General features: G+C 42.4%; 1 protein-coding gene across 1 annotated transcript in view; it reads left to right on the top strand.

Annotated features, from left to right (window-relative positions):
• Positions 1 to 16775, top strand: part of LOC144477173 (uncharacterized) — a 390171-nt gene that overhangs the window by 206198 nt on the left and 167198 nt on the right. Inside the window, exon 3 of the mRNA XM_078194663.1 lies at positions 6022 to 6182. Within this exon, the coding sequence (XP_078050789.1) occupies positions 6095 to 6182 (88 nt within the window). The 5' untranslated portion in view covers positions 6022 to 6094. The remainder of the gene's footprint in view (positions 1 to 6021; positions 6183 to 16775) is intronic.

A 16775-nucleotide genomic window follows, 5' to 3' on the forward strand; every position in this document is an offset into this window, starting at 1 on the left:
ATTTGCTTGCTCCTTAATAAAAACAGAAGCACCAGCCAGCTCCACCGTCCCATAAAATCCAGGGTCTACTAATTAGTCGACCAAGAGCTCCGTGCTCTTTCGAATTCAATGAAACTCGAATGATCGCATCACAATTGCGGGGAGAGCCGACAGAGCCACCTGTATTTTCGGCGGCCGGTTCCCCTCGGCTCCGACATAACAATCGAACCCCATGGAACCTTGTCTCCGGTCGCGAGGGGTTCGGTGGGGCCCCCTCCCTCCCTATCTGCACACGTACGTGCGAACAAAAGCGTCCGCTCGACGCGGGGAGCCTTTTTGCCGGCGAGCACGTAGCCGACGATGATTTTCTCGCGAACCGGTCCTACCCTTGATCGTCACGGTGAATTACGGTGAGGAGCTGCAGGTGAATTCTGATCGCGCTGCTCTCCCCGGGGCCCCCTTCCCTAGGAGTCTACCATATAGGAATTCTACCCTTGCCGAACCAAAAGCGCACAGCTTCGAGTTGAGAAGACTTTAGAGAGAATTAAAAATATTCGTCGCTGTTTACCTCATTTGATTCATTATAGGAAGGATAATTAGTTAGAAGCTTGCAATAATTAATATTTATTTATGGCCTTGAATGTGTTTTGTTAAGGGTGATAGTGATATATGAATAAAGCAATTGAAAAAAATAGGGTAGTGGTGAAGATTATCACAGATGACAAGTTACTGTCTGTGGTTTATTCTTTTATGTAAGTTATATTTATAAAAATAGATATATTATACTTTATAAATATAGAGTTTGTTCTAAAATTATTTTATAGAAGTGAGAGGATCCTGAGGTGATTTGAAGTAACTTTTTCCTTAGCGAAAATGCAATACATAGCTTCGTTTAGGAGTTATTAAGGAAAAAAGTACGGTGCCACACCCTCGACTGTCTTTGCTCCGCCCACGCTGCCTAATTGGTCCACGCTTTATTGTTTAATATCTCGATAACTGGAGCAGGTAGAAGATTTTCGCAAAGGAAAAAGTTGTTTCAAATGACCTGAGGAATCTTTCTTTTCCTAAAAGAAAAATTATTTCGCAACATACTATACATAATTATGTACATATCGTGCTAACACTATCTTTATGATTTTCATTTGGTAACTATGAGTAGTCTAGTCAAAACGTAGCCGAAAAAGTAATGGTATCAGTTACTGTGAAATGATCAATAATTGTTTGAGATCAACTTTATAAATACCATTATATTTATTAACAGTTAAAAACATTGCCAATACGTATCGATATCGTCTCTCCAGCGCGTGACCCTAAAGCGGCCAGTCCGGATTGGGGCTCATGGGGTAATCTCTCGGTGACCCCCTCTGTTTCGCCTCGGTCGAGATTGGATATCAGAGTTCTGGACGGGACCGGCAATTTCAGGCGAGCCAAGCCACATTTTCACCGGGATTTCGGACGTCAGATTTTTTGCTACCAATCCGACCACCGTTGCACCAACTTCTTCAGCAGGAAAACTCGGCTTTCGTGTTCAAGACTGATTTCTCATTTTTATTCTTTTTATAGTAATTGAAATTATAACGAACGGTTTTAACAGACGTCTTTTAAACGTCTAAAAGACATCTTATGGACGTCTTCAAAACGTCTTAAATGGGATATTTTAAAAACGTTCATTTAGAACACCTTCTGCAACTTCTAAAATATAAATTAGACTAAAATAAAGACTATAATATATATTACAGTATATTAAAAAATATATACATTTATAAAAATATATAATATAAAATTAGACGATAAAATAGACTCAAAAATATAAATGAGAACCGAATGGTGATCGACTGGCGATCCAGCCTAATGAACCCTAACGACGGGTTAAAAATAGCCGTTTTACCTGTGATGAACGGCGTCACGAGCGCAAAAATCAACGTCGGATCTCTTCGGGCTGCTTTTTATCCCGGGACACGCGATCCGTTTTAGTTATTCCGTCATTGAAATTTCACCGGCTCGCGTTGTACATTACAAGAGTGTCGATGGGGAAAGGGTAGAGAGGAGGGGGGAGGCGTTTGTTATGCGAAACAATGGATCGCGACGGTTAATCGGTACGAAATTTTATTACATTTTCATTCGAGGCCCGCAGCAACCGGCCGGGGAGATTGCAACGGACAATTACTAGTCGCTGGAATATAATAAACGGCCGATGAATAACGGGGCTAATTAACCTTTAATTAATACGTCGAACGGCGGCGGTGAACGAAGCCCCCCCTGGCCCCGACGCGAGCCACGGCCGCCGTATTCCTCCCCCTCCACCGATCGTTCCGAACGGAGTTCGAGAAGTCTCGAGGATAATCAGTGCCATTCGCCGGAATGAGGCAACTTCGAAACCACTTTCTTTTTCACGACCACCACTCTTTTTTTTTAACCCCCGACTACGAGACCCCCCTCGCTCCGCCGAATCGGAGTTTGTTCGTTCGATGATTTTCCTTCCTCTTTTTTCTTCTTTTTCTTCGTTCTTCTTTCTTCGCCGTAAGAGTGGAATCGGATTTTAGCTGCGAATCACTGGCGGATAGCTTCCTGTCCCTTCGACGATTACATTCTGAATGTTCTCTGCGGTCCTGGTTTATTAATTTCTTAGAGATTTTACTACTTTCTTTTAGAGTATTTGGAGTGTTGAAAGTATTTTGAGTAATATAGAGTGTTTAGAGTAATGAGAGTAGTTAGAGTGCTATAGAGAAGTTGGAATATTCAGAGTATTTAGAATGTTTAGAGTAACATAGAGTATTTGGAATACTTTAGAGTATTTAGAGTGTTTAAAGTGCCATAGAGCATTTGAAATATTCTGAATATTTAGAGTATTTACTGTGCTCTAGAACATTTAGAGTATTTAGAGTTTTGAGAGTAGCATAGTTTTTTAATTGTAGCGCGTATTTAAACTATTGAAAGTAGCATAGAATATTTAAGGTATAGAGGGCAAGTAGAGTTATTTAGAGTTTTGAGTGTAACATAGAGTATTTAAAGTATAAAGAGCATTCAGAGATTTGAGAGTAGCATACAGTATTGAAAGTGCATAGAATATTTAGAGTATTTATATTACTATTTAAAGTTTTGAGAGTAGTTAGAGTATCATATGGTATTTAAAGTGTTGAGAACATTTAGAGTATCACAGAATTATTAAAGTTTAAAGACTATTTAGAGTATTTAAAGCACCATAAAATATTTATAGCATTGACAGTACTCATAGTATTTAAAATAGTTATAGTATCTAGAGCATTTAGAGTATTTAGCATATTATAATTCGTTTTCACATTTGTTTCAACGCGACCATATGGAGAAAAGCCTCCCCTTTGCACTAGCTTCTCAAATATTATCTATCCAAGCACCATATCTCACTTTAACACACAGTTTTCCTATTTACCTGAATGCGACCATACAGAGGAAAATCCTCTCCTCACTTACAATATTTTATTAGAAATTGTCTATTGAAAGGCCTTTTCTCTTAGCATGATTTCTTTCTTGCTTTCAAAATTCTATAGATCCAGGAATTAAACATAGCGCACAGCTTCCATATTTATTTCACTGCGACCTTACAGAGGGAAATCCTGTCCTTATAATAACCTATCAAAGATTAATCATCAAAACGCCTTATCTCACAGTAATATATAGCAAAGTAGCTACTTTTTCCTAGCTTCCAAAATTTTACTGACCCAAAAAAATATACAGGTTGCACCTATCACTGCGACCTTATAGAGGGAAGTGCCTATAATCCTCCATCACGACGGTCGCGTCTCCTAGTTTCCGAAACCGAAGTAACAGCACAGAATTCACAGCTCCCCGCGACCTTACAGAGGTCGGTTTCGAAGATTGCCAATCGATCCGGCGTATCCAACAATTTATATTTTTCATTTGAAATAGCATCTCCGCCGTGGAACGTCGGGAAGACAATATAAAATAGAAAGCCGGGGATTATCGGATTCATCCAATTTTCAGCGTCGGGGATGATCGCGGTGGTGGGGAGTTTCCTCGAACAACGCTTTATCCGTTGCCGCGGCTGTCTGGCCGGCGAGAGAAACCGGGGCAACAAATGTTGACGCCTTAATGGACGGCGGATTAAATGTTCCGGGCTCATTAACTCGGCGAGATCGGCGCGAACGGGCAAAAAGGAAATATATTGAACGCCCCCCCTTGGTCTGCAGGATATTGCCAGGCTGCGAAAGAATTACACGGGTAATCGGCCGGCGCGGGATAATTGCAATCGGCGAACGGAACAAAGGGTTAACCCAGGGCTCCTTGCCTGCAAGGCCCATAATGCACCGAAATTTGTTTCGATAACTTGGTCTCGTTAGGACTGAGAGGCAGTCGGGGCGTCGTTAGCGTCGCGTAGCTACCCGTCAGGAACCAGACCAATTCCGGGCCGGGCTAATTGCACCGGGAAAAGATCAGCTTTTTCCGCGCCTTTGTGTCCCGAGCGAAATCGTGTGCCCTTTTTCTCAAGCATCCTCAGAGCACTTTGCCATTCCTGGGTACCTTGTATCGAGGATTCTTGAAAGAAACGGTTCGGTTGAGACGATTGAATCTGGCTAAGATCCGTTGACGTATTTCTATTTCAAGAGAAACGGTAGAGTTCTGATGTTTATGCAAAATAGAAATTTATTGTTAGTTAACAGAAATAGAAACTGTGTTATGAGTTTATACTTTAGTGGATGAGGATGGGGAATGTAGTTAAATGTTGTTTGGTACTTACTGGTTAGTGATGGTGAATGTAGTCATGCGGAAGCTGAGTACTACTAATGAGTCATCAGCAGAATCTTATAGTCTTCAACGGCTGATACTTGCTGGGTGCTACTAGTGAGTCATGAGCGTTGGCTATAGTCATCCAGCGTCGGCGATTGCTGAATGCTAGTGATGAGTCACCAGCACTGGTTATAGTCCATATAAAAGCTCATACTTTTTGGGTAGTACAGATGAGTCATCAGAGGGGACTGTAGTCCTCAACGACCGATGCTTGTTGTGCGCTACTAATGACTCATTAACTACAGTATTCCAACCTCTAACGCTAGCTAGGCCCTACTGATGAGTTATTGGTGGGAATTATAGCTCCTCCTTAACTTATGTTTGCGTACTATTATTGATAAGTCATCAGGAGTCCATAGTCGACATAATGTCTCATGCTTGCTAGGCACTATCAACGAGTTCTGAGCAATGACTCTATAGTCACCTCAATGTCTTACACTTACTGAATACTAGCAGCAGAAGTGCCCCACACTGTTATAGCACTTTTATAACAGAAATTACCCCAGCCAGAAGACTAACAATTTTAACAAATTAAACTATACTATATCGTCCTCTAAATATTCTTCTAACCTCTCTATTTTTTTACAATAAACACCTACTAAAATTCTTTATAAATACACAAAATCATAACTCAAACAAGAAGCTTCCCATTCATATCCTCATCTTACCACTAGCCTCGAAGAGGCTACCTCCTTCACGACGAAATAATTTTAACAATATCTATTAACTAAACACGTTTAATAAAATACCATATATTTATTAAATACTAAATATCGACCGAATATTGCCATTCACCCCCACCAACCTCCAGACAACCGAGTCTACACAGCCATCCAAGTCCGCCGCGTTCCTTAAATCGCTGTACCCGGCGCGCCGCGTCAAATCTCTCCAGATCCATGCAACAAATACACCGGGGCCACCGGCATGTGGATTCGCAGATTGACCTATTTGCGCGTGAAACGTGACCGGCGAATAAAGTCGTCGTCGCAGGCATCGCAGATTCGTAGCAACCCAACAAATAACTGTCCCCGGAATTGGAGCATGTATTCGCGTATCCCCGGCGAACTTAAAACGCCGAGATTCCCGTGGACGACATCTGTGCGAGCCGCGTATCTCGACTTCCGGTCATACTACCCCGAAACTGGAGCACCGTGACGGATACAGCAAGCTAGGGTTTGGAGAAGGAGATGAAAGGAGAGGAGAGCACGGGAGCTTTCTCGAGCCGCTCATTATCATTCATCCTTTTTCTTTTCGCAGAGAGGAGCTGTGATGAGGGAAGCCGGTTAAAGGATCCCGTGACGCGCAGGCGCCGGCCAGGAGTACAGGAAAGATGCTGCCATCCTCGAGAGCTTTATTAAGCCCGCTGCTGCTTCTAATCATCGCTGGAAGCACCGGTGCTTTCAGCTCCCGACAAGGAGGTAAGAAACCATCTCCCAGAAACCCCTCGGTAGATGTTTTGTCCTGCGAGAGGTGACAACGAGGTCCCTCGCCGGAGAAAGAGAGAGAGCCCCTCTCTCTCCTCCCTCTGCCCTCTCCTGCCTCCTTTTCTCGTAGCTCGTCCTTCGTCAATTTTCAGAAAGTTTTCCTCGGCAAATCTGGTTAAGTCGTTGACCCACTTCCACCGGTTATTCGTGCACCTCCGACTCGTTCCCGTCGAGCGAATACCGGTCGTTTTCGAGCTTCCGGCGGCGGACGACGGGCCACGGGGAATCCAGAGACCTGTTGGATAATCACCAGATTCGTTCCGTTCGCCAGTTATACACCGACGAATCCGACAACTGTTACTAGAAAAAAAAAATTCGTCTGGAAAATAAGTGAACTGTTCATGGACGTCAGCTTTAATTGACGACTTCTTGTGACTTCTTTGAAACGTGTCCAGTCTATTAACAAAGAATAAAAAGGCTGAATTTATAAATCAGAAAAGCTATTAATTCTACAAATAATTCAAGAAATATAATATAAGTAAATGAAATATACCCACAGGCTCGCTGATTGGTGGATACTTGATCTCAGAGTCAGGGAAAAAAAGGGGCGAGAAATCCGGTTATAAGCTGACGAATCGGAGAAGTATTTTAAGTATTTCTGAAAATGGTATACATAAATCACAATCATTATGGCAACGGGGTATAAGCTATGATTTTAGTAAATTATTATAATAGTTCAATAAATATTAGGTGCGTAGAAAATTTATTGTTCTCTTACATTTTAAGAACAGATATAATATAACTTAACCTAAGGGCTTAAAATTAACTATACTAACGACTAGTTACATTTAACATAACTTAGTTACGCTACACGGCCCGTCGAGCTTACCGCTACAGTTTCTAGCGGAATCTGCCTTAGCTAAGGGTAAAACGACGGCTTCGGCGTATTTATAGAAATAGGGACGATTTTAGGTAGCATTCGGGAAAGGAATCCATCTATTGGCTACTGGTGAAGGTAGTCGCCACATTATTATATTTATTATTATTACTTTCTAGCAGACCTTACCTTAGATAAGGTCAAAACGACGATTTCGGCGTATATACAGAAACAGGGACGATCTTCGGTATCTTTCGGGAAAGAAATCCATCTGTTAGTGACTGGCGAAGGTAGTCGCCATAGTTAGAATCTTCCCGAAGACCTAATACAAAGCTGATTTCTGCAAATAATTCAAGACATATAACTAAATGAAAAAACCACTGTTACTAGAAAAAAGACTTAAAAATTCGTCAGGAAAATAACTGAACTGTTCTTGAACATCAACTGTAATTGACGTGACTTCATTGGCGTCTCCTTGTAGCTTCTTTAAAAAGTTCACAGTCTATTAAAAAGGAATAAAAAATGGTAGAATTTACATATCGAAATATTCATTAATTCTACAAATAAATCAACAAATATAAATTACTTAAAAATTACCCATGGGCTTTCTGATTGGCGGACACTTGATCCCAGCGTCGGGTGAAGAAAAAGAAGGGCGACAAACCGCGACAATATCCTGAAAACTTTCCGTCTGGCTAGCACCCCATCCCCTTCTAATCTGCTCGGCTTGCTTTCCCGACAGTTTGTCCGGGCTTCGTTTTGCTCCGGCTCGCTCCGTAGTACAGCCCTTAGTGGCCATTTCCTAGATTAAGGTCACCTGAAAAGCAAATAGTTGTTAGAAGTGGAGAGTGGAACTCGGCGCGGTGCGCCGCGTCAACGCTGAACTTCCGTGGGCTTGGTATACGTTTCTGGAAAACTATTTACGCGCGAAACGCCGCCGCGGAACACCAGCCCGTTGCTCGTCCACGTCGAGATAGAGAAACTCCCGGAGCAACCGGAGCTCTTGCGCGCCGTCGAGACCGTCGTTGTTTTACGGCTTCCATCGCCTTGCGCCGCGATGAATCGCGCCTGCGATACATTGTTTGATGGCGAGGCGACGCGGTCGTCGTCCTACGCCACTACGACACCATTTGTCCATTCAGAAACTTGATTATCCTATAGATAATTTGCCTTTAGTGTTTTTTATATTTTATACAAACTTAATTTGTACTTAGTTTATTTATATTGACTTTATTTATGCTTACTTTATTTATACTTAATTTGTTTATACTTACTTTATTTATACTTACTTTGTTTAAACTTAATTTATTATTGCTTACTTTATTTATACTTAATTTGTTTATACTTAATTTATTTACACTTACTTTATTTACACTAACTTTATTCATTCTTACGATTATTATCGCTATGAGCAGTTTGTTCTTCGAGACGTTCAGCGTATCGTCATAACCTCGAAATCTTCTGCAGCTTGAGGAGCAGTTACGCCAGCGTACGTTCATATAACCTCAAAAGAAACTTCAAGAGCAGTTCAGTTAACGCATGTTGATAACTTCGCGGGGGAAATTCCGCAGTTTCAAGAGCAGTTCTGTTGACACGCGTTTACGGCGTTAGAAATGTCGTGGAAGTTCAAGGACGGTTTCTGTTAACGCGTGTTGATAACCTAGAGGGAAGCCTTGTATAGCTCGAGACGTGATAACGAACGTTGACTGCGCGAAGTTGTAGCCGCGTGTTGGAACACTGTGTAACCGGGATCGCACAAATTTTGAGCAAGCTTAAGAGCAGATTAGGTAATCTATGCGGAACGGGGTGACATAACCTAGAAAAATGGTAGTTGTGGGAGGATAGTCTAACCTCGAAATATATTACAATTGCGATAGCTTTAGTTGATATACTATGAAGACAATATTATAGTCTAAATGTGTGCTATAATTTGGAATAAATTGTAGAACTGCAAAAGTAGAGTGACTAGAATATAGTAGTTGCAACGTCTAACCTCAAAATATCCTAGAATTTTAATAGCTATTTAGTTAAAATACTTTTACTGCAACATCTAACCTCAAAAAATATCGTAGAATTTTAATAGCTATTTAGTTAAAATACTTTGACTGTAATATCATAACCTCGAAGTATACTATAATTTCGTAAGCAGTGTAATCATTAATACACATTGCCTTTAACATTATAACATCAAAGAAATCCTATAAATTTACTAACAGTTTAGTTAACATATTTTGACCACAAGATCATAATCTCAAAATATGCTATAGTTCAAGAACTATAACTCCATATAAAATCTGCTATAATATCATACACATCACCTTCAACTTTACAACATCAAAAGACTCTAGATTTTCAGGTGTAGTAACTGTATCACCATCGGCCATAACACGTGATCATTAACCTATCAACTTTTGTTACCTGTACTCATAATTTCCATTGAGTCTTACCCAACAATCACGTGATAATAACACACAGTTTAGCACACACTATACAAAATTAAAAGCCACGTGCTTCCGTTAGCAAAACGTACCAAGAATCGTTTAATTATATAAGCTTAGATGGCGTTCGAATAGCACTCAACTCACCTAACCTAAGAGCAAGGTGGGAAACGTAAACTCTGCAGTTTGGGCACCTGTAAATATTTCATCGATCCCCTGTTTCTCCGCTTAGACAAATTCGGAACGATCCGAGCGCAGAGAACAGGGTCGCTATTTGTTACCATCACCTTTGTCCTACCGTAGGGCAGGAGCGTTCACCGCCGGGGATTAGTGGTCCGAGGTTAGGGGTGAAGCAATCGGCCTAATCGGGGCGCAAATAAGATTATCTGATCGAATTTTAATGGTGAGCTTGCGTGCCGTCCCGTGACGGGTCCCCCACTTCCGTCGGTCGCGCTCATAAAGAACTGCGTGGCCGCTCGTTAACGCGCGAGCAGATCCCGTTTCTGGCAGAGCCCGTGTAGGGCCGGGTCGGGCTGGTACGCGCGTTGAAACGGATCCCCGGAGCCTGGCGAATTTACAAGGTATAAACAAGCCTTTCCCCAGTTATCTTTAGCCCGCTTCCGGACTCTGTTTTGTCGCGCTTTATGCCACGGCTTCTGCGCCCTCTTCATCCAGAGCGGCGATCCTCCCGAGCCTCTTTCCCGTGGTGGCGCCCTCTTCTTCTTCCTCTTCCCGGCTTCGTTTTATTGTTCTCGATCAAGGTACTTACGGGCCAGATCTCCGACCACGTCCTCGAACCTCCCCTACGACCTCCACTGAATCAGCCATCAACCTGTAGCTTACAAGCAGCCACAGTCTATCCCTTATAAAACCATACAAACACGTACAAAAATTTTGAAAAAATTATGACGTATCATGGTCGGAGAGCTGCATCTTCGAGAATTTTTTCCGATTTTTACGTTGGCAATCCTGGCTGTGAAAAATGAAAATAGCCTCGAACGATGGGGCTAACTTTGGATATGGTATAAAATTGAGACAGCGGGTGTCACTTATGACCACGGCATAAAAGTTAATGGTTAAGAATATGATCTAAGGAATAAAGAGGAGTACGAGAGGGAGGACTGCGAGGAAGCGGCGCGGTTGGACGCCTCTATCCGGGCTTGCAATCACAGCGAAGTTAGCCGAGTAAAAAGTTCGCGAAGAGAAAAATTGGCCGGCCACACTGGTAATCCTGATTCCGCCGGGAGGGTTGCCGGGTCGAGGTCTCGGAGTCCTGCCGTGGAATCCTTCGCGCCTCGGTGAAATTCCACCCTCTCGCGGCCCACACCACCCGCGCCCACCGCCTCGACGCGGCCCCGGAGATCTGGGTCAACGGGCGGCTGGAACCGCTATCTCGGAGTTTAAAGGGTTACGATAGTGGCGTCGTTTTCGGCCCCCTTTCCAGCGCGGACTCTCGCGTGAAAATGAAATCTCGAGAGCCCTGCCCGTAATCCAGCTGTGCCGCGAATTGCGACGGTGCAATTGAAAGAAGTGCCGTTGACAGTTTTAAATGGAACGGAATTGTAATCCTTTTGGTACAAGGGCTTCACGCTGGAGGACATTCTGTCGCGTTGATAGCTCCACGATTTCTCCTTCGATATATTCGATTTCCTGGAAGCTTGGTTTCCTGGCGCTTATGCTAGTTAGGGTTAGGCTAGTTGGATCTTTTTTTCCTGGCGGTCAGTTTGGGCGCTTTAAAAGGGGTGTGAAAGGGGTAAACGTTGAGGGGCCAGTATGGAAGACTCCTTGGAGGTCCAAATGACTCATGCAATGAGCGTGGAAATACAGCTTCTAAAGAAAATGGCTGATTTAGGTGTGGGGGTGTTGTAAGATTGGCTGTACGGTACTGTGCGTTGCTGAAAAGGTGGCATCATTTTTAGTGAGGGGTGTAGGGGTTATCCTCTGACCTGCATGTTAGTAGCCCTTGCTTGTTTATGACGTCTTGAAAGCTACTATTATTGCTACACAAAAAGACCAATAAACTGGAGCCAATAATAATTTAGTAACTTAGTTAATAATAATGAAAAGTGTGGAATGAAAATAACAAGGAAGAGGTTATGAATAGGTTATGGGGGAGTGAGATGGTAAAGGGAGGTAAAGGGCGTTGCTTGTTTTGAATCGGCCAGGCTCGAGTCCCTCGTTTTCTGAAAATTGGATACTAATAGGAGGAAATAATTTCTAAGAATTTTATAGAATTTCTAAAAATTTAATAATAAGTGGAATTATAATAATATTAAGTCTGAGTTATAATATATATTTAATACAACAACAACCTTGTCAGAACTTCTATTAATATATGCTAAGCAGCATCTATAGCAAAAGGGAGACTTGGCCCAGAGGTCAGCACACTCGACTGCTAATCTGACGACCAGGGTTCAAATTCTCGCGACTGTCAAAAATTTCCTTTTCCCAATAAATATATTGAAATGCTAGAACTTAATATCTAGAAAGTTACTTAATATCAATTAAATAAAAATCCATTATTAATTCACATCTTCCAATAATATCAGTGAGCAAACGAAAGGCGGAAAATTAAGTCTCGAGAAAATCTGGCACGTTGCGTCGACCGAAGAAAGGATGGCGGAAAAAGCGCAATTTCCAGGAAATCAAGTCAAGAACGCGTTAAAATGGCGGCGAGAGGAAAAGTGTGAGCATCGCCGATAGAATTTTACGGCAAGAAGTTCGAGCGACGGGGGGCATAGCCGAGGCCCCGCTCATATATTGTCGCGAACTACGATTAAATGGGGGATAATGAATAAAGTTCCTGTCCTGAACTTTAAATTGCAATATAGGTAAGCGACAGAGATGTGATTTAATGGAGCGACAGCTTATTCGAATACGCCGAACCATTCGAAGGGGAAATTGCTGGCGTTGCTCTCTCACACTGGAGCCGTTATTTGATCACGGCACACGGTATAGACTGTGATATAAGTAAACAATTGTTGGAGCAGCTGTTTTTCAGCTTGACTGTTAAATCCTCGTAAAAGCTTCTATCAACGGAATGGAATCCCATGGCGTCGTCAGATTGTTCTCACCTTTTCTTTTCTCTTATCGAGCAATGAGAAAAGAAAATAGATTTTTCTTATTACATATTTTATGTTTATTTCTTTTATAAAACAATGTAACCTGTTTTAGGTTGTAATATATCCAATATAACGTGACATATTTATTCTTGCGAATATATTCGATAATTTATTTATTAATTTTTCTATATATATTTGTGAGAATATCTCGTGGAGAGTTAATTCCATATTTAGGCATTTAAATTTGCCGCCGTGTGATCGTGCTGACACCTAACGCACTCACCGCCATCATGCGTGACTGTCGACTCGTCTCCATCATGACTATATTTTTAACGAGAAGGTTAATCACGTGTACGAAAAAGCTTAGTGGTGGTCGCGTGTTACTAAAAATTACTAGACAGTTATTAATAAATAGAAATATACCTGTGAGAGTGTCCGAGATTATTTACAGTTTATCTAAATTTATTTACAATTTATCTGAGTCTATTTAGAGCTTATCTGAATTTATTGACAGCTTCTCTGAATTTATCTACAGTCCATCAGAGTTTATTGACAGTTTACCTGAGTTGATCCAAGTTATTTCCACTGCAACAATAATTTATTTAATCGAATTACTAAAAATGGACTTATCAAGTAAAACGATACTCAAAATATTCATAAATATCCACGATTGAAATCGCCTAGTAGTCGCAGAAGAAAGTTAATAAAATATTAACAAATCCGAAAATTTGTAGGTTAAGTCTCCTCCAGCAGACGAATCCAGCAATTCCGCTGAATCGGTCATTACGTTCGCCACGTTTTCGCTCGACAGGCGGCAGGTATTGCGAAACAGTTTACCGGTTTACACGGTGTCATATTAATTCCCGGGCATCATCGGCCGCGAGGGGGATGAGGAGGAGGGAAAAAAATGGTGCGGCTGATGCAGCTGGCGGCGTGACAGGAACGCAAAAATGCCGACACTAACGAGCTCTATAGCCTGTCGCGTCGAAAAAAAGACCTCAGGCGGGAATATCGTCGAATCAGCGACATTTATTATCGCGCCCGGGCTCGGCGACAATTACCGATCCCTTTCCACCGGTGTAATTCAACAGCCATTAAATCCTCGGCGAACGCCGGGACAAGCGTCCGGCGTTCCCGCCGAAATCACCGCCGGATGGGAATCCCGTATTTTGCGTCACGGACCCCCATCACTGTACAGAAAACAACGGAGAGCGACAGACAGGCGACGAGAGAGAAAGATCGAGAGAGAGGAGCCCTGAGGACCCGGCAGATTTCTCTGATAAATCCCGTAAGAACTATTATTTTAATATATAAAATCTACCGTGGAAAATTATGGCGAGGTTATGTCAAACTTATATTGAGGTTATGTCAAGATTGTGTAATTTTATTTGAGACATGTATTTCTGAAAAATGATATACATAAATCGCAATCATTATGGCAACAGGGCATAACTTATGATTATATAAAATTATTATAATAATATAATAAATGTTAGGTGAACAGCTATTGAAGAACAGATATAATAAACTTAACCTGAGGGCTAGAAAATAACTATACCAACGACTAGTTACATTTAACTTAACTTAGTTACGCTAGATGCCGTGTCGAGCTTACCGTGACGGTTTCTAGCGGAATCTGCCTTAGATAAGGGTAAAACGACGATTTCGGCGTATATACAGAAATAGGGACGGTCTTAGGTAGCTTTTGGGAAAAGAATCTATCTATTGGCTACTGGTGAAGGTACTCGCCACATTATTATATTTATTATTATTACTATTATTATTATTATTGTGATGCGCTTTAGGAGTTTTGTGAGTTTATTGGCGGGGAAAAAGGGAAGGGAGCTGTTTCGTTCCGGGCCCGCTAGTGGACTCGTCAGTAAGACTTTCTAGCGTTTCTTAGATAAGGTCAAAACGACGATTTCGGCGTATATACAGAAACAGGGACGGTCTTAGGTAGTTTTAGGACAAGGAATCCATCTGTTGGCTAGTGGTGAAGGTGGTTGCCACAAGTAGAACTTTCCGTTAGACGTAATACAAAGCTGATTTGATATAAAAGTCATGACGTTGATAAGAAATTTCATAGGGAATTCATAAAAAGTAAAAAGAGATGCCATTTTGACAAGAATATTTAATAAAGAATAAGTAGATTGTAACAATAAAGAGAGGCAAACAATTACATAAATTATATAAATTTCGCATATTTAATAGATCTTTCATGAAATTAGTATCACGAATCTGACTCCTTAGTGCAAGGGGTTAGGTAAAAAATCGAAGATCCGCGCCAGAAAATCCATTATATTTTTCCTAGAACACACCAAGTAAAGCCAGCACCGTTGGACAGCCCTATTAGTGTCTATCCGCAAAGGAATCGCCGAGTAATCGAGTTTCGCTCGGACGTCGATCAAGTCGCTCATTAAATATGAAGTATCATCAGCGATCGTTTAGAGCCGGCGTACGACCTGGGCACGCTCGCTGGATGCTAACCGCCGCGGCGTAAAAAGCCTAATCGTTCGATCCCGAGAGAAAGTGTTCGGGGCCCTGGCCGGCAATTAACCGACCAATCGGCGTTTTAAACGCGAACGGTACTGTTCCCGTTCAACCCGTAATTACTCGTTGCCGAAGAAAGGCGTTGATATCGTTGAACACGGCCGGCAGCCAGCCGTTGCCCACCATCACCTCACCCCACCCCCCTCGATATTCCGTCGGCCGCGGTTCATTATTCCGTAACCCTATTCCTCGGTAATTGCATTAATTACGCGGCATAATGCGGGATTTACGATGCACAAACAGTATCCCGCACTTTATCAGGATTGACAGAAACACGGGAGGAGCCTTATTGCCTGCGGGCACGTGCCGCTGTTCGACGCTTTTCCCGCCATCCAACGGCAACCGATTCCGGTTTCACGTTTCCGGTTGGCAGGGATCAAGGGCCGACCATTATCTTCGGTGTGGGGAAATGTGAGATCTCTATAGTGGATCGAGCAACGATGGATCGTGGAAAACCAGCTCCGTCAGCTGTAAACGTCGACGACAGGCCGAAATTTAAACGGGGACGCTGATTAGCACCCGAGGGAGGCCGCGCTGTTTTAAGAGGGAGGACAGCTTTACGGCCGACAACGCTCGCGGAAATTGAGGATGCCGCTTTGTGAACGCCTTTGCGGGGTCTATGCGCCGCACTTGAGCGCCTGGTGCCGGGTAAAACGATAGAAAGGATGGAAGTATTGACCTCGAACGTTCTGAATAACTCTGATCAAGTTCTGACTTCTCTGATGCCTAAGAAAATGCTCTCATGCGCAGAGGGTAGATTTAGAATAGGTTTATGAGGTAAGGTATGGGCTGAAGGATTGGTAGCACAAAGGACCAATTGTCACTGGAAGAAGCTAATAATGACGCAAGTTGTCAACGCTAAAAGACTGAGCTCCAAAAGAATGATGTCCAAAAGACTGAACTCCAAAGGATGATGTCTAAAAGAGTAAAGTCCAAAATGATGATGTCCAAAAGACTGAACTCCAATTGAATGATAGCCAAAAGACTGAAGTCCAATACAGTGATGTCTAAAAGTCTGGAGTCCAGAATGATGATGTACCAAAGGCTAGTGTCCAGAAAACTGAACTCCAAAGGTTGATGACCAAAAGACTGGACTCCACAAAACTGCACCCCAATAGAATGATGTATAAACACTGAAGTACAAGTGAATGATGTCTAAAAGACTGAACTCCAAAAGCATGATGTTCAAAAGACTGAAGTCCAATGTACCAACATCCACAAGACTATACTATGAAAATACATATATAAAGATCTCAAATCCAGAAGACTATAGTCCACCTAAAAGAAACTAATAAAAACGAGTATTACCAGCACTAAAATAAGCAGATTTATGCAAACCAGCATGGACTTAGCTCCGCGTAAACTAAAACAGAAAAGTCGACGTCAGTAAGTTTTCAATTTGCTCTCAGTTCATCCGGAGCAACGAGGCAGCAACATTGCGGATCAGTCGGCTTTCCGTAGTAAACGCGGCGGAATTAATTGCCGTAGAAGGAAGATTCCAATTGACGGCGAGGAAAATAAGAAAGGAAAAGCGTCGGACGGCTCTCGGTTGGTTGTTCTTCGGTCTCCCCCCCCCCCCCCCCCCCCCCATCCTCGGTTATCGGCGACGAACTCGCGCGAAACTCGCGTGTCCGGGGACTTCAGTTCCACCGGAGTTTTA

The sequence above is a fragment of the Augochlora pura genome, chromosome 11, assembly GCF_028453695.1.
Source record: "Augochlora pura isolate Apur16 chromosome 11, APUR_v2.2.1, whole genome shotgun sequence".
NCBI classification, from domain to species: Eukaryota; Metazoa; Arthropoda; class Insecta; order Hymenoptera; family Halictidae; genus Augochlora; species Augochlora pura.